General features: G+C 38.3%; 1 protein-coding gene across 2 annotated transcripts in view; it reads left to right on the forward strand.

Moving 5' to 3' along the window:
* Positions 1–19228, forward strand: part of KLF12 (Kruppel like factor 12) — a 430517-nt gene that overhangs the window by 309068 nt on the left and 102221 nt on the right. For both annotated transcript variants that reach the window (XM_035003236.1, XM_035003237.1), the window contains exon 5: positions 2770–2905. In XM_035003236.1, the coding sequence (XP_034859127.1) occupies positions 2770–2905 (136 nt within the window). The remainder of the gene's footprint in view (positions 1–2769; positions 2906–19228) is intronic.

Here is a 19228-nt window from a genome sequence, read left to right on the forward strand (position 1 = left end):
TCCTGAAAAGTACATCAAAAAAGATACCATATTTAACATATTTTAAACTTTCATTAAGATATAAACATAACATAATTTAGATGATCAACTCTCCCACCAGTTATTTGGAATCATTATTACAATTAGACTTTAGCTCTCAGAGCCAGATTGCTTATTGGTTAACTGCCTGTGTCTTCCCTGAGTTGTATTACTTATCCCTGAAAGCTCTAGTTCTCTTGGACAAAATGGGACCACCGGGATAGTCTCTGTTCTTTAGCTGTTTGTTAATTTGGTATCTTGGCAAAGGAGTCCTAGTGCATGATGTTTCAACAACTTTAAATGTTAAGTTGCTGACATTTACAGGCATATGTAACACCACACAATATGTGATTTGGAAGCCTAGATAGATCTGATACTCATTTTCTTGGCAGAATTTGAGTAGTCATGAATGACTATCAAATGAATCATTCTACAATAGGGTTGCCCAAAAAGAAGCTATCTATGAATTCCTGGTTGAAATGCCTATATCAGTCCTGTGTGTTGTGCTACTTGAGTAGTAGTTGTTCATCTTTACCTTCCATTCTGTGAGCTGCTCAGTATCTTTCCAGCACATTCTGTTTAATAGAAGTTGGCCTGAGTGAGTTGCTGTTTCCTGCAGTCAAAATAAATCTTAAATGATTGGGTGCTTTCAGTGTCTTTGGAGTGACTGCATGCTTAAGTAGCTCTCTGTTATCAGATGCTTGTGGACCTGGTTACTTTCCTCTACAAAGTGTTTCTCCAACATCCGTCTTCTAGGGAATCTTCTTTAGAGATGAGATGGAAAATAAACAGTGTTTTGTGTCAGACAAGGACAACATTCAAAAACTCTTAATGAGTGTCACTGCATGATTCCTGGCATTTGAGAAAGTGAATGTTGCATTTTGGAGAAGTTGTGAATGCTGAGTCATATGACAGTGACTTGTTTTATTTGAGGACAGGGCCAGAAAATATAGATAATCCAATATATAGTCTAATTTATTGGCTAGTGGCTTTGAAACTACAACGTAGTTATACAACTGAAAGTCATAAGATGTGACACTTCTGTATGCCCAGACTCTTAAATCGCTACATCACAGTTTCTCAGCTTGGGTGCTTTTGGCATTTCAGATTGGATAATTCTCTGTCTTGGGGGACTGATTATCCTGTGTATTGTAGGATATCTAGCACCATCTTTGACTCGTGCCCACTAGATGCCAGGAGCATCCCCTTCCCCTGGAGTCATGACAAATCAGACTGTGACAGGCCAGACGTTGCCAAATGTCTCTTGGGGGAAGGCAAGCAATTTTTTCCTTGGTTGAGGACCACTGCTTTAGATTATTTGAATTATTTCAACTCTTTCAACTAACATTTACGAAGCACTTCCTTTGTTAAAAATACATTTTGGTATGTTTATATTTATAGGCAGTATGTACGTCAAATACACTAAGGCAGTAGGTTCAACAGATATAAGTTCCTTCCTAACCAAGTGTAGTTAGAAATATGTTGGAACTCTCTAGGTTTTTCTGTTCATATTTTAAGTATTAGGTAGAATCACGAGAAATTGTCTTTTTGTGGGTAAAAAAAAAAAAGGTGAAATATCAACATTTCCCAGTGTTTCTACCTAATGTACAATTTACAGTAACAGAAAAATGATTTGAAGAAAAAAATTATAAACGTACCCAGATGTCATTGTAACCATGATTTTAAGTGCATTTTGCTTTCCTTTGTAAGCAGCGGTGGTTTTAGAAATCCCTCATAGGCAGTTGGAAGAGCAGCAGTGTGGCTGCAGCTGGCTGGGGCTGAAGTCATATATTTTAATAATGTGATTGCATAGCTTGTGCCGTACTTGTAATTTAGAAGCTGTGCTTATTTTGTGCTTGAGGTGAGATCTGATGGAAATCCTAGACAGTGGTGCGGTGGATGCTAAAACTGTTCATAGAGAGGAGGCATGGAAATGAGATCTAGATTTTAAAAATATGCATTCACATATTAAATGTTGATGGTAATCCTTTCATTTCGAAAGATCCGATGGTCTCGGTCAACAGGGGTCACAGAACATCAGGCTATTTCTTGCTTTGTTGGCAAGTTCACGGCGGGAGGAGAATCGTATCTGGAAATACCTTTCTGAAAAATGAAATCGGAATGGAGATGAACACTTTCTAGCACATAAAACATATATTTAAAATGCTGCTACTTCTGTCATTTTTGTGTGCTAAGATCTCCACTTAGAACCATAATGGACTGTGAGACAGTATCCACTGAAGTATGAAAAATACCTAAAACTTCATGCTAGTCTTGTAAACCTTGTTCTTCCTTGAGCTTATTAAGAGAGCTGTAGGCAGATAAAATCTCCTCTCCCTTGGCTCCCCACCTTCCAGGGAATGTGCTAACGAGCAGTGAAATGGCCAGAACTCTGGCAGCAGAAGCAAGAAGGAAGAGCCAGGGGGTTGCACAGTAACTCACAAGCTACCTAATCAGTTTCTGACCACTCAGGAGTTGGTAAGGTTGTGGATTTTATCGTTTCTATTCTGTAATCGTCCCCTGAAACTGTTGAGAGCTGATGGAGGTTCTGTAAATCAAATGAACAAGGGAAAAAAGTCAGTAAATGCTCAGTACATAAAATGCACCACTTTCACAAATTCCTGGGATTTCTAGAGAAGTCCATGTGCGCGATAGGCACAGAAGAGAGATGCCATGCTTGATGTTGGTCCAGGACAAGGTTAACTTTCTGCACACTAATTTTAATTCATTATATATGCCTTTTTTTCCCAGCACAAATGGACCCCCGAGGCCTATCTCCCAGACAAAGTAAAAGTGACAGTGACGATGATGACCTGCCAAATGTGACCTTAGATAGCGTTAATGAGACTGGATCTACGGCCCTTTCCATAGCCAGAGCAGTACAAGAGTAAGTACCACGTTCTCAGGATGAACTAAGACTCGCCAAGGTGTTCAGTGGGTAATGGAAGCAGCAGTACCTCCTGTTCCCAGGCCTTGTCCTTCTAGCTCGGGACGGGCTCACGCGTCAGCATCCTTCCATCCAGGCTTACGTTCTTTGGGGGCAGATTAGGGGAAAGCATGAAGTATTTTACATAGTTGAAAATCTGTGCTTTTATTAGAATTGAGGCTTCTGTGCATCTTTCCTAATAACTCCTACCTCTTCTTAACTCTGAAAAAAATATATTGTTCTTTTTCAATGTCACCATCCAATTATTATCAATATTGTTATTATTCATATGCAACAGTCAAGAGAAATAAAATAAGGCAAGTATTATGATCTTGTTTTGATAGGAAAGTACAGAAGAGCTTTTTTGAAATTTTAAATTTGGAAGACAATGTTTCACCACTTTGAAAAATCAGAATCGTGGGTAATTTTTAAAGAGATCTTTTCTCTTTCCTTTTATCCAGACCCTAGAGTTAGATTTCATCCTTGTTAATTGAAGATAGTTGCTTTTCCATCATTGTCGATTCTGTATCTAGAACTGAACCTATGGCTAGTCCTTGTATATTTTTTCTCTGGAATAGCTTTTAATAACATAATCTTATGTAAGAGTAGGAGTTAAATAGCCACTGTTGTTGCTGACACATGAGTTAGCAGTTCACTCAAAATGATCTTAGTCACTTCCCATATTTTAATTCCTTTTCCCAAATATTGACTAAGTACTGACTCTGCTCTGAGCATTAGTCTTTGAAATCTTTAAACAACACACACACACATCAGTATGGCATTTTAGAATTTAAAGCATATGTGTGTATGTGTGTGTGTAAAATGAATCATACATTTCTATGTTCGATAGGTAATACATGTATAATATTTATATGATGTGTTTGTGCACAAATACAAATATATATGGTATATTAGGAGAAACAGGATATAATGGATCTAAAATGAAATTTGGAGTCAAAAACATTTGAATTCAAATTTACATTTAAGCTCTTAGTGGTTGTGTGACTTTTGGCAAGTTATTTAACCACTCTGAGATTTTAAGAAAATCAGAATACTTACCTTATAGCCCTGTTATGGATGTAATATAGTTATAAGATATAAAAATCAAGTCACAGAGTTTTGACACATAGAAGGCTTCAATTAACTATAGAATTAGTATTATAATTATAGTAATAGTGTATACTATATGACAACTAGGAAATTAAAATGTGGCAAATATTGTTACTCTAATTGTACAAATGAAGACACTCAGAATCAGAGAAATTAAATGACTCCTGCAAAGTCATATACTAAGTAGTAGCAAGACAAAGGTTTGGACTTCTGACTCCCAGAACAGATCTTTTCCTAAGAGTACCTGTCATGTTTGTTTCCAATAATATTCTTTCACTTTAACACCTATAAAAAGCATTTTTTCACTCCTTTGTTCAAATAACTGGTTATAGTCGCTTAGTTTCTCCAAAGCAAGTGTTCATTTGAGCCAAGACAGGCATTGAATCAAAGGGGTTGCTGAAATCATGTTTAAAATTGTGTCATGCTGAGTCACCTCATCTCTAATTCAGTGATCAGCAGAGTTAATATGGTTTTGTGTGACCTAAATCTTAAGATCCATCTTTAAAATTAGACTAAATGATGACAAATTTCAATTCTAAGATGAATAGTAGGTTTCAGAGACATTTTAGTCATACTGTTTTCGTGTATCATTATAATACATGTATAGTGTGTGTGTGTGTGTGTGTGTGTTTACACAGGTGGGTGTGTTTCTTTTAATTCAAACTTTAAAGTTGGGAACTATAATTACGAAAATCTAAATTATGTTTACTTTATTTGGGACTTAGATAGCAAATAATGATATTAGCTTTTTAAACATAACTATTTTTTCTTTTAATATTATGTGCTTATAATATATAGGGTATTTTAATGTGAAACGTTTAATAGCCTCAAGAACTAGAGCCTCATTTTCAGCCTAACCTCTCTGGCTTGGTTTGTGAAAACACTTTCAAGCCACAGTATCTTGTATAACTGCTATGCCTGCCTTTTACAAAAGTTGCCTGTGTATCTAGGGAAATGCCAGATTCATTATTCATGTAAGTGTTTTCATTAAACGATTAGTAAAGAATACTGAGCCGTCACCTGGGAAGCCCAAGAACGCCAGGACCCATCAATAGTTAATTAAGTCTCATTCAAGACTCAGTGTGTGTATGTAAACACCAGGAAGTGAGAAGATAGCGTTAGATGAAGCAAAGAGAATGCTCTGCAGAGACCTCTTAAATATGGGTGTATTTCAAAACTTACAGTAATACACTGAGGAAAATTTTATTCTGGGACAAATAAATATATAATCCTTATTAGACATTTAAAAAAAAAATCTGTACTTAAGTTTACCCTAACCTACCCTTAGGTTTAAACCTAAGTACAGATTTTTTTTTAAGTGTCTAACAAGGATTATATTTAAGTGTATAGAGTTGTCAGCACGTCTTTCTGCTCCTCTCTTAGTTTCTCCTTGATTCTTTAATACATATTGCTGTTGGTGATTTTCTGTTTTCTCTTTTCCTGTTTGCCTTTGGATCTTGATGCCTTCTATTAACGCAAAAGCTGTCAAACAAACAAAAATTCCAGTGTACTATGATCAATAAAATAATGCATTAAATAATAAAAGTGTAAAACATCAGCTTGGCACATACAAGATGAGAGGATTTCAAAAAACACCTGTTGACCTCTTCCCTGTACTTGGCAAAACTCTCCTGAGAGAGTTAGATGGGGAAGTGTGTCTGTGGGTAGAGAGGCAATGGCATCGAAGGTTTATGTTTATTAGAGGTAGCATACTTTAAAGGCCTTGGGCAGCCAGTACACATTTGGCCTTCCAATCAAAGGCAAAAGGAGTCATGGTTTAGGAAGGGTTCAAAGGCTGGCCTCTTAATTCATTGGCCACCAGTGAAGTGTCAATCAAAGAGAAGAGGAAGATGGGGCGCCTGGGTGGCTCAGTTGGTTAAGCGACTGCCTTCAGCTCAGGTCATGATCCCGGAGTCCCAGGATCGAGTCCCGCATTAGGCTCCCGGCTCAGCGGGGAGTCTGCTTCTCCCTCTGACCCTCTCCCCTGTCATGCTTTCTCTCTCCCTCAAATAAATAAATAAAATCTTTAAAAAAAAAAAAAGAGGAAGATGAAGAAGGAGGATGTTCGGGAAGATTCACACTAGAAATGGATGAAACTACCTTGTCCTGTTACTTTTTTTTTTTTAGATTTATTTATTTGGGGGGTGGGAGGGGAAGAGGGAGAGGGCAAGGGCTGAGCAGGGAGCCTGCCATGGGGGCTGGATCTCAGCACCCTGAGATCATGATCTGAGACGAAAGCAAGAGTTGGGCGCTTAGCTGACTCTGTCACCCAGGCAATGCCCTTGCATTTTACTTGTTTTTAAAATGAACTTTTAATTTTTTAGTTCAAGAAACATTTCCTTTGATTTGAAATGCAGAAGTTGTTAGCCAAAATTACATCCTCCCCCCAGATATCAGATATTCCTGTATTTAAATAAAAAAGAACATCACTTGGTACTAGAGCAACAACCTGAGGTCACTTTGATGTGTATAGATTTATATAGTGAGGTTCCTGAACTGTGCTTGAACTAATCATTTCAACCATTTTCATTAATTCGCTTGATTATCGTTTATCAGCTCAGGTCAGTGAATTCAAATACAATGGAAAAAGCCACAGACAGGCCCACACACATGCTCAGCCCTTTTCTTGTTTTAATTGTGCAGATACTGTCCAAGTCAGAAACCATGTGTTCAGTAATTCTGACAAAGCCAACTTCCAGCAATTCATAAAACATCTGTTTTGTTTTGGTCTGGGTTTCCCCCCCCCCAATGGTAAAATAGGGTCATTACCCCTTAACAACTTGACAAACATAATTATGAAATAAGTGTTTGGAAAAAGAGAAGTACAGGCGCATGATTAGAGCAAATTATTGTAATTAACTTTCACTCCAGGCAAAACTGATATTTTTTTAAATAGGTACAGTTTGGCTATGTTACCCAGACCCTCCTTTTTAATTCTTTTTCTCTAATTCCAAACATTCATACTCCTCATTTGTTAACAGGAGTAGAATAATCAACTTCATATAAACTAAAGTGTAAGTGAATGAGAATATCTCTGGAGAGAAATTCCAATGTAACCAGGAACAAACCTTAAACTAAACGAATAAGGATCTAGATACAGGCATCCCCCGTTTTCCTAAATTCCCATTATGCCACTTTGTTTTTATGAAAGATCTCTGTTAGCACCTATTTTTGCTAGCTGAAAGAAAGCCAAAGAGGATTTTCATCTTTACAAAAAGAGGTGAACAGCAAAAATAGTGTTCAGTATTTTTTTTGCAGTAAGCCCTTAGAGAGGCAGCACAACTCTAAGCAGGGAGAGCGGCCCGCCAGGCTCCCTCCCGGGGAACCACACCCCGCATCTCAGCACCAAGCTACCAGAGCTTTGAGCTGTGTCTGTGAGCAGCCTTGCTTTATCTCAGTTTCTTGTGTGCCTCCATTAGCCAGATGTGTCCTCCGGCATCACAAAGGCCTCAGAGGTTATTTTGGGGGTCTGGGAATGCTCAAAAACTTTCCCATATAAGTTAATGGTCATTGCCTCTTTGCTCTATGCCATTTTGGCTTACGATAGGGGAACGTTCTACTTTTGGATAGTGGTGGAAACCTGTGTAATACTTTCAGTAAGAGTGAGATGGGAAAGGGTAGAGTAGAGGGTGAGGGAAGCAGATGAAGATGTTAAGGACATATACCTGTGTTACTCGGTGTCAGTCCTTTGAGAATTGGTGCGTGCATGTTACTGTTAAACTCACACCATATCTGAAGAGCCTACCCTCTCTCATCTTTATTAAAACTCTCAGAGAAAGGAAAAGCAACAAGATTAGTAGCATTAGTAATTTTTTGCTTTGGCTAGCTTCCCTGATATTTGCTACTTGATAAAAGGATAGTCTTTTTAAATGGTTCATTGTCAAGTACATTTAAGCTAATCAAAATACTTCACTGTCTTCCTCCCCCTGTTTTTATTACAGTTGACCCTTGAACACAGGGTTGAATTGTGCAGGTCCAATTATATGTGGATTTTTTTCGATAAATATAATAGAACGCTGGAAATGTATTTTCTCTTCCTTATGATTTTCTTCGTATTTTCTTTGCTCTATCATACTTCATTGCAAGCATACAGTATGTAATACATATGCAAAATATGTATTAATTGACTGGTTATGTTATTGATAAGACTTTCAGTCAACAGTAGGCTATTAGTAGTTAAGCTTGGGGGGAGTCAAAAGTTACCTGTGGATTTTTGACTGCCCAGGGTGTCAGCATCCCAACCCCAGTTGTTCAAGGCTCAACTGGGTATTGCTCATGTGAAGGTCCTTTCTTAAAAACTGCTTGAATTTCTGGAAATGTAGAGTATTATCTTTAGCACATTTTCACGTAAAGGATCTTTGAAAGAACAAGTATGGTAGGAAGTTAGATATCCTATTGTTATTTCACACTTTGTTGCTAGTTCAAACATCATGGTTCTTAATTTAGAAAAGTTCATTTAATGATTAAAAAAAAGGGTCAGAAATCTTGGCGTGGTCAGTTAAGCATCCGACTCTTGGTTTCTGCTCAGGTCTTTACCTCAGGGTCGAGATCCAGCCCCGAGTCAGGCTCTGTACTGGGTGTGGAGCCTGCTTGGATTCTCTCTCCCTCTCCCTCTTTTCCTCACCCACTCCCCTACCCCATGCTTGATCACTCTTTCTCGGTCTCTCAAAAATAAATAAATCGTTTTTTTAAAGGGTCAGAAATCTTGAATGGTATTTTTTTATTTTGTTCTCATTTTTCTTGTTCTGAATTTCTTGAACACACCCCCTCCTGTTTCTCTTAATGTCCTCCTGTATGATTGCATTAATGTCTTTTAAATTATAGTAGAGAGCAGTACAAGAGATGAGGAAGAAAGCAGAAACAAAGGAATTGTAACTGACAGCCTACTTTTTGGCAGATACTATGAAAACTCATGTAGTTTTCATTTAATTTGCTCTATGATCCTGTTTTTATCCTGCAGATAAAGAAATAGAAGCCCAGAGACGTTTACTCTATCCCCAGAGGTCCTACAGCTGATAATTTGCAGAGCTCATATTCATTTTCAAGTTTATCTGACTATAAACCCATATTCCTCTATAAAGGCAGCTTCTGTCTTTATGTTGTGGCTTTAATATCTCTAAACTGCCAACTATCTAAAATTAGCAAAGTTTTTTGAACTTCAAATCCCAGTAAGCACACAATTTTGTGAAATAATTTCAGATTTTTTTATCTTTAAACTCATTGTTACTTTAAATATAATCTGATACAGGGGGAAATAATTCTATCAGGTACCTTCTCAGAATTTTTTTTTTAAGCTATTCCACTTCTATAAATCACACACATTATATTGAAATGTGAGGAAATATGAACATATTCGTGCTTTTCATTATAAACTTCACTAGTACTATTTTATTTAAAGAAATTATTGTTGGGAAAAACGTGGTTTCGAGTGTGTTCTAATATACACATACATGCTGACATTCCCAAACCCCAAAAATGAACATCCCTTATAGAATTCTTTCTGTCAACCTATAAAAGGAAAAGTTTGTCCAAGGGTTAAAATTATCCTGTGTCATCTTATTTTGCACCCCTTGACTAAAGATTTGAGAGTACTTGGATCATGTCTCTCTCCTCATCTGCTCATTAGAATGAACCCAACTGAGCTGATTGTGCCCAGAGAAAAAGCCAGGGAGCTCAACGTGTCAAAGGACTTCTGTTTTTCCTCTCAGATTTTTCCTAGATTCTTGTCTCATTAAGAGAAGCTATAGGTTTATTTAATAAGCCTAACATGTTTGGGACATCTTCAGATCCCCCCACTTCATGTCCTACCAAAGAAACAGCTATGATTCACATCAGTAGGTGGAACTGTAGATCTCTGATTGTGACTATTATATGGGCTCTACTGATGGGTAAATCTGAGAGGTGTTCATTCCCTCGCCAGGGGAGATAAATGTTTTTGCATTGCTCTTCTTTTGAGAGAGCTCAGAAAAAGCTCCTGATTTTCAGTGAATGAACACAGATAAAACCTAAAGTCTATGCTTAGCCTGCATCAGCCCATCAGTCTCCCATGCCTAAAAAACAATTAAAAATAGTGATCACTGAATTACTCAGTCCCTGGGTGTTTAGTACTAAAATGGAGACTGTTGCACCCACACACTGTCCCATATATCTGCTTTGGTGGGATTCTCTCTGTTTCTCCTTAAATTAAGAAAAGTGTGGTCCAGGGCGCCTGGGTGGCTCAGTCGGTTAAGCGACTGCCTTCGGCTCAGGTCACGATCCTGGAGTCCCGGGATCGAGTCCCGCATCGGGCTCCCTGCTCAGCGGGGAGTCTGCTTCTCCCTCTGATCCTCCTCCCTCTCGTGCTCTCTGTCTCTCATTCTCTCTCGCAAATAAATAAATAAAATCTTTAAAAAAAAAAAAAAAGAAAAGTGTGGTCCAGTTTGGCAATAATTTGACACTTGAACTGTTTCATGAGGTACCAAATTAAGTGATCTATTCATTTGATGTGTAGTTAATTAATTTATTCAACCCGGTGTTACATGCTGAGGACAGGATGAAAGATTCATAGTACCTTCGCACAGGGAGCTCAGCATTGAAAAAAAGAGATGAAGTAAAGCACGATAAGATAAAAGCGTAATAAGAAGGGCTGCAGTGAGAGAATAGAGGGGGTACACATAACTCAGTCTGGAATAGGTAAGAACATTGATGTGCAGTAGGGGTGACTGGTGCAGAGGTGAGTGTAGCAGGGAGATGGGAGAGGAAGCTGCTTGGGGAGGTGGGTAGGGACCTGATCAGGAAGGATGAATTTATTCTGTAGACAATGGGGAGATGTGGATAGGCTTTAAGTGGGAACAGCAAATGTCGGTCTCAAGGAAGAAGGAAGCTGCACATGGTTGTGCAGGTGGGGCACTGTGCATCCCAAAGGGTGCTGAGTGCGACCGAGGTAGGGGAAGCCGGATGTGGGCGTTAGGCTGTGTGGAGGTGAGAGAGAGGGTTCACTGTTTCATGAAGATGTTCTTGGAAGAACTCTCTGATAAGACCGTGTTTTGGGAAAGACCTGAAGAGGGGTGAGGTCAGGTCACAAAGAGATCTAAAGGAAGAGCATTCAAGAGAGTAACAAGTGCAGAGAGACTCTAAGACAGGAATATTCTGGAATGGGTAAACAAACAAATTCGCTGACCAGCTAGAGAACATTAGTTAAAATTCCTTATCTTAGAGAAGAAACTGAGCTTCATAGATACCAACGAATTAGTCCAGCATTCCATCCCTTGGGAGAGGGGCTAGGCACTGGACCTCTTTATCCACTCATACTTTTCCCTCTAAGCTGTGATAAAAATTCTCTTTTTCTGAGGGAATCTGAAGCTATTTAACCAAAACAAGAATCAAAAAGCAAATGAAAAAAATGCAAAACCAATTTTCCCTTTCAAAACACTTGTTTACTTTGTACTTCCTTCTGGCCTGGGTTCTTGAAACCTAGTTTTGTATCCCCCGATGATTCAAAAATATCCATTATCCTAGAAAGTTTTAAAAAATATATTATTACTGTACTTTCTAGTAGCCATTAAGTACTTTTTCCCTAAAAATGATGCAGCTATTGTTCCAAGGAAGAGCTTATCCTCAGAACTTTTTGATCATTAAAAATGTAAAATGAAATAAAAAAGAACGTATCATATATGAGAGCCACAACCCAGGTGTTGCTGTTTTGAGAGGGATGTATGTCTCTCATCTCTATGATAGGCATTTTATACTCTATGCCTCATGCTAAACAGTCAGTTTGATTGACTGACTTTTACATCTTCTGATATAGTATAAACAGATCAATTTTAGCCTTTCTAACCACTTGGAAAGTATTGGGTTAACTGTGTGTTGATTTGTTTTTTAAACTGCCATGTCTCATTTTAATGTGAATTTACTGCTTCTTGGTGATCAATTTAAAAATAGAAATCAGGCTTTTAAAGACCAAACTTTTTGTTTTTATTTTTATTTGAAGGGGATTCCAAAGTTACATCATGGATAGAATTGATGAGCCACTTTTATTTGATAGTGGCTATGTATTTTTTGCTACGTTTAGGTTTAAATTTATTTTAGTATTAGTAATTTCTAAATATGTTTCTAAATGTAATTTAAAATATGCTGGCATTTCATGTGGCCATACAGTATATGTATATATACAAACTGATTGCAAGTATTAATATGCTTTTAATTTCTTGACATTACTTCTCCACGTGAGATCTTTATGTAGCTTTTTTTTTTTTTTGCTGTATGTTCTACCTATAATCACATTGCAAATTTATGTACACCGTTTATATTTCTCATATATATTCCTAATGGGTGTAACTTGTGAGTATAGGTAGTCATTTCTCATGCATTTTTGATGTGTGTTGACATAGATACTCAGTGATAATGTTGAAATGTTAATAAGTTTCGCTACAAGTTCCCAGAACTATTCATCACTATTTCATTTATTAATGTAGTCAGAGAGAGTACACATGATAGAAAACCATGCTGTAATATATTTGAAATTAACTCAATTCACCAGGATATAATCTATTCTATTTTCAGTCAAACGCTCTAGACACTCTCTTTTCTTATTACTCTTTGAGTTATAGCCATTGTACGATAATTTTCCTTTACTTCATAGCATTTTCCCACACACTTGAGTCTCATTGAATACATTTACTTACATGCATCAAAGGAAAGTAAAAAATTGAAGGATACGTTTTTATGGGGAACCTGCTGCTGTATAGAAAAATCTAATACAGATGGAAAAAGATAGCTTGGATAAGAGTGAATCTTACCAGGTTGATGTTTTACCATGATATTTTGCCATCCTCTTACATAATTGCATAGCTGAGGGTCACCATCCAGCAGAAATGTAAGACATCATGCATCATGGCTTATCTTAAAAAGTAAACCCAAACCATGTGTGGTGAGTAGTGGTAGAAATGCCAGCAAATTTTGAGACTATTTCTGATTGATTATCTGAAAAATTATTAGTGTGCAGGAAAGAATTCCAAACTTAATTTAAAAGTAATTATATATTCTTAGCTAAAAGGATCATTTTATCAATGTAATTTTTAATATTTGACTCAAATACTACTTCTAGATAGAATTCTGGATCTTGAATAAAATTCTTTCTGTCGATTTGTTTACCTACCTACCTACCTACCTACCTACCTACCTACCTACCTACCTATCTACTCACCTACATATCTTTCCAAATATCGGTTATTTTTGGCTGTAAATAACAGTAGGCCTTACTAGAGAGCTTAAACATGGAATTATTTTCCTAGGACCTGAGCCAAAGCCAGACACTTAACCGACTGAGCCACCCAAGTGCCCCTATAATGTCTCTTTTCAAAAGCTTTCCCAGGAGCCCCACCCTATGACTTCTGCCTCTGTCTCACTGACCAAAACTGGTTTGCATGTTCCCAATTTTTGGAATATGGCTAAGGGAAAGAAAAATATGGCCAGGACTGAGTCAGTAAACCAGTATCGTCTGCCGCCAAGCTTAAAGTTTAATCCTTAAGAAAAATATGGTACCACCCCAAACCCAATGTCAAGGTGTTTTTTTCCTTTTTAAAAGAATCAGTCATCTGTTGCCACTATAATGCTATATAGACAGCCATTCCAAAACTCTGTGGCATATTACTGTAGGCATTGACTTTTCTTCCATGCCTCAGCTGGTTGGTTGGGGCAGGTCCACAGGTTGTTGGAGCAGTGCTGTTCATGTCTCTTATTTTTCTAAACCCAACAGACGACCTATGCTGTGTATTTGTCATGGCAGTGGCTAGAGTGTAAGAGGGCAACCCCAATTGTACAAACATATTTTAAGCCATTGTTCACAGCACTCGTCTGCCAACATCTCATGGCCTGAGCAAGGCCACATGACCTAGCCTAGCATCAGTGTGGTGGGGACCATATTTCTCCCTGGAGATGGGGAACTTTAGGAGAGTGTTGACTAATGTACTAATATTTTAGCAAAGAAAGGCTATTGTCTCTAGAAGCCATTAAAATTAGCTAATCTACCTATTGTAAAAATCTAATTTGCTAAATTTTGGCAAATTTTAGTCATGTTTTCTGATGAAATTTCCAGTTGGTTCTGGCGGATCTCATAAATTCTTCCCCCTAGAGTCACTTAATAATGTATTTTTTTAATCAGTAATGACAAGTACATTTATTATGTCTTGATATCTGAATTTCAGAGGGTAAATTCTTATCTCCAGAGTTTATACTCTCAGAAGTGTTCCATTTTGCTAAGTATAATAGAGGGTATTATTAAAATGTAGTGCTTAAGCAGCTGATTCCAGCTGAATAAGCCAAATCTGTGAAATGTAGTTATGGCCAGTCTTTAAACTTAAGTTAACATTGATTAATCTCTTATAGTATACAGAATGGCTAAAAATAACATCAGCTATTTTGCCTTTTTCCTCTGATTTCTGGACTTCTATACCTATGGGCTACAATAGTGACAAAACACAAGTAAAGCAAAATTATACAGAGAATTTAAAATAAAATCTTTGAGCTAAAATTTCATAACGGTTTAGCAAAATGTGTATCAGGGCGCCTGGGTGGCTCAGTTGGTTAAGCGACTGCCTTCAGCTCAGGTCATGATCCCAGGGTCCTGGGATCGAGTCCCGCATCGGGCTCTCTGCTCCTTGGGAGCCTGCTTCTCCCTCTGCCTCTCTCTCTCTGTCTCTCATGAATAAGTAAATAAAATCTTAAAAAAAAAAAAAAAAGTGTATCAGTCTCCAATTCTGCATCTATTTTCCATTTTGTTCTATATGTGTAATCACTGTTACAAGTGAGAGAAAACATGGAATTGATTCTCGTAGAGTTTCCACATTCTGATGCAAATATAAAACTAATTTTATTTTATTTTTTTGAAGATTTTATTTATTTGTTTGACACAGAGAGAGGGAACACAAGCAGGGGGAGTGGGAGAGGGAGAAGCAGGCTCCCGCTGAGCAGGGAGCCCGGTGCGGGGCTCGATCCCAGGACCCTGGGATCATGACCTGAGCCGAAGGCAGATGCTTAATGAATGAGCCACCCAGGTGCTCCATAAAACTGTTTTAAATTCTACATTTAGAGGAACTTTTCTAATACATGATAGGAAAATACAAGCAAGAAAATTGATTAGAAAATATAAATGACTTTTTTAAATTCAGGAGGTTAAAATATCTTCTAGTCAGCTTTTACTGCGTAGGTTACATTTTGAGGTTAAAATATTAATTTTTCACTATATCTTTTAATGAGGCTTATTTATCCAAGTCAAGTTAGAGGACCAGTAAATGTTTTACAATATAAGACTATCCAGCAAAGGGGCGCCTGGGGGTGGCTTGGTCGGGTAGGCATCTGCCTCCGGCTCAGGTCATGATCCTGGAGTTCTGGATTGAGCCCCTTGTTGAGCTTTCTGCTCAGTGGAGAGTCTGCTTCTCTCTCTCCCTCTGCCCCTCACCCCTCTTGTTCTCGCTCTCTTTCTCAAATAAATAAATAAATAAAAATCTTTAAAACAAATTCTTAAAAAAATTATAAAAAAAGAATATCCAGCAAAACTAGAAATTGTTCAAGAAAACAAAATAGTTACTGAATTGAAACCGGGTAATCTCTTTACGTACTAAAATCAACAAGGTTTTTAAAAATATGTTTATATCTTTGGCTTTTTACTCCTGCATTTTTACCCAAGCTTTCAGATTGACACTACTTTGAAACAAATGTGGAGTTTTATATCTTGCCTCATGTATATCTTGAAAAGTTCAAGGTTATACTAGTGTTTTAAAAGGGATTGCATTAAATCATTAGTCGTAAAAATAACTGATTGGTCACATGCCCCCAAATCAGGAAGAATATATTGGAGGTTATGGAAGCAGTATAGGCATGAGCAACTCTGGGCCTGGGCCAGGGTATCAGTGGTGGCTTTTGAATGGTATAACCCTAAGCGTTATATTAAAGATGTAGTGCTGGGACGCCTGGGTGGCTCAGATGGTTAAGCATCTGCCTTCGGCTCAGGTCACGATCCCAGAGTCCTGGGATTGAGTCCCGCATCGGGCTCCCTGCTAGGCAGGGAGCCTGCTTCTCCCTCTGCCGCTGCCTCTCTCTATCTCTCTCTCTGACTCTCATGAATAAATAAATTTAAAAAAAAATTAAAAATGTAGTGCTTGGGTGCCTGGGTGGCTCAGTCATGAAGCGTCTGCCTTCAGCTCAGGTCATGGTCCCGGGGTCCTGGAATCGAGCCCCTCATTGGGCTCTCTACTCAGCGGGAAGCCTGCTTCTCCCTCTCCCACTCCCCCTGCTTGTGTTCCCTCTCTTGCTGTGTCTCTCTGTGTCAAATAAATAAAATCTTAAAAAAAAAAAAAATGTAGTGATTTATGGTTCCGAATTTATTTTTATTTTTTTTATTCTTATGTTAATCCCCATACATTACATCATTAGTTTTAGATGTAGTGTTCCATGATTCATTGTTTGTGCATAACACCCAGTGGTCCATGCAGAATGTGCCCTCCTCAGTACCCATCACCAGGCTAACCCATCCTCCCACCCCCCTCCCCTCTAGAACCCTCAGTTTGTTTTTCAGAGTCCATCCTCTCTCATGGTTCGTCTACCCCTCCAATTTCCCCCCCTTCATTCTTCCCCTCCTACTACCTTCTTCTTCTTCTTTTTTATTTTTCTTAACATATATTATATTATTTGTTTCAGAGGTACAAATCTGAGATTCAACAGTCTTGCACAATTCACAGCACTTACCAGAGCACATACCCTCCCCAGTGTCTATCACCCAGTCACCCCCTCCCTCCCACCCCAGCCCCGACTCCAGCAACCCTCAGTTTGTTTCCTGAGATTAAGAATTCCTCATATCAGTGAGGTCATATGATACATGTCTTTCTCTGTTTGACTTATTTCGCTCAACATAATACCCTTCAGTTCCATCCACGTCGTTGCAAATGGCAAGATCTCATTTCTTTTGATGGCTGCATAATATTCCATTGTATATATATACCACATCTTCTTTATCCATTCATCTGTTGATGGACATCTTGGCTCTTTCCACAGTTTGGCTATTGTGGACATTGCTGCTATAAACATCGGGGTGCACGTACCCTTTCGGATCCCTACTTTTGTATCTTTGGCGTAAATACCCAGTAGTGCAATTGCTGGATCATATGATAGCTCTATTTTCAACTTTTTGAGGAACCTCCATACTGTTTTCCAGAGTGGCTGCACCAGCTTGCATTCCCACCAACAGTGTAGGAGGGTTCCCCTTTCTCCGCATCACCACCAACATCTGTTGTTTCCTGACTTGTTAATTTTAGCCATTCTGAGTGGTGTGAGGTGGTATCTCATTGAGGTTTTGATTTGGATTTCCCTGATGCCGAGCGATGTTGAGCACTTTTTCATGTGTCTGTTGGCCATTTGGATGTCTTCTTTGGAAAAATGTCTGTTCATGTCTTCTGCCCATTTCTTGATTGGATTCTTTATTCTTTGGGTGTTGAGTTTGATGAGTTCTTTATAGATTTTGGATACTAGCCCTTTATCTGATATGTCATTTGCAAATATCTTCTCCCAATCTGTCGGTTGTCTTTTGGTTTTGTTGACTGTTTCCTTTGCTTTGCAAAAGCTTTTAATCTTGATGAAGTCCCAATAGTTCATTTTTGCCCTTGCTTCCCTTGCCTTTGGCGATGTTTCTAGGAAGAAGTTGCTTCGGCTGAGGTTGAAGAGGTTGCTGCCTGTGTTCTCCTCTAGGATTTTGATGGACTCCTGTCTCACATTGAGGTCTTTCAACCATTTGGAGTCTATTTTTGTGTGTGGTGTAAGGAAATGGTCCAGTTTCGTTCTTCTGCATGTGGCTATCCAATTTTCCCAACACCACTGGTTGAAGAGACTGTGTTTTTTCCATTGGACATTCTTTCCTGCTTTGTCGAAGATTAGTTGACCATAGAGTTGAGGGTCCATTTCTGGGCTCTCTATTCTGTTCCATTGATCTGTGTGTCTGTTTTTGTGCCAGTACCATACTGTCTTGATGATGACAGCTTTGTAATAGAGCTGGAAGTCCAGAATTGTGATGCCGCCAGCTTTGCTTTTCTTTTTCAACATTCCTTTGGCTATTCGGGGTCTTTTCTGGTTCCATACAAATTTTAGGATTATTTGTTCCATTTCTTTGAAAAAAGTGGATGGTATTTTGATGGGATTGCTTTAAATGTGTAGATTGCTCTAGGTAGCATTGACATCTTCACAATATTTGTTCTTCCAATCCATGAGCATGGAACGTTTTTCCATTTCTTTGTGTCTTCCTCAATTTCTTTCATGAGTATTTTATAGTTTTCTGAGTACAGATCCTTTGTCTCTTTGGTTAGATTTATTCCTTGGTACCTTATGGTTTTGGGTGCAATTGTAAATGGGATCGACTCCTTAATTTCTCTTTCTTCTGTCTTGTTGTTAGTGTATAGGAATGCCACTGACTTCTGTGCATTGATTTTATATCCTGCCACTTTACTGAATTCCTGTATGAGTTCTAGCAGTTTTGGGGTGGAGTCTTCGGGGTTTTCCACATAAAGTATCATATCATCTGCAAAGATTGAGAGTTTGACTTCTTCTTTGCCGATTTGGATGCCTTTGATTTCTTTTTGTTGTCTGATTGCTGTGGCTAGGACTTCCAATACTATGTTGAATAGCAGTGGTGATAGTGGACATTCCTGCCGCATTCCTGACCTTAGGGGGAAAGCTCTCAGTTTTTCCCCATTGAGAATGATATTCGCTGTAGGTTTTTCATAGATGGCTTTTATGATATTGAGGTATGTACCCTCTATGCCTATACTCTGAAGAGTTTTGATCAAAAAGGATGCTGTACTTTGTCAAAAGCTTTTTCTGCATCTATTGAGAGGATCATATGATTCTTGTTCTTTCTTTTGTTAATGTATTGTATACATTGATTTGCGGATGTTGAACCAACCTTGCAGCCCAGGAATAAATCCCACTTGGTCGTGGTGAATAATCCTTTTAATGTACTGTTGGATCCTATTGGCTAGTATTTTGGTGAGAATTTTGCATCCATGTTCATCAGGGATATTGGTCTGTAATTCTCCTTTTTGATGGGGTCTTTGTCTGGTTTTGGGATCAAGGTAATGCTGGCCTCATAAAATGAGTTTGGAAGTTTTCCTTCCATTTCTATTTTTTGGAACAGTTTCAGAAGAATAGGTA

This window comes from Mirounga leonina, unplaced genomic scaffold, assembly GCF_011800145.1.
Source record: "Mirounga leonina isolate KUSES-001 unplaced genomic scaffold, KU_Mleo_1.0 Mir_127, whole genome shotgun sequence".
NCBI classification, from domain to species: domain Eukaryota; kingdom Metazoa; phylum Chordata; class Mammalia; order Carnivora; family Phocidae; genus Mirounga; species Mirounga leonina.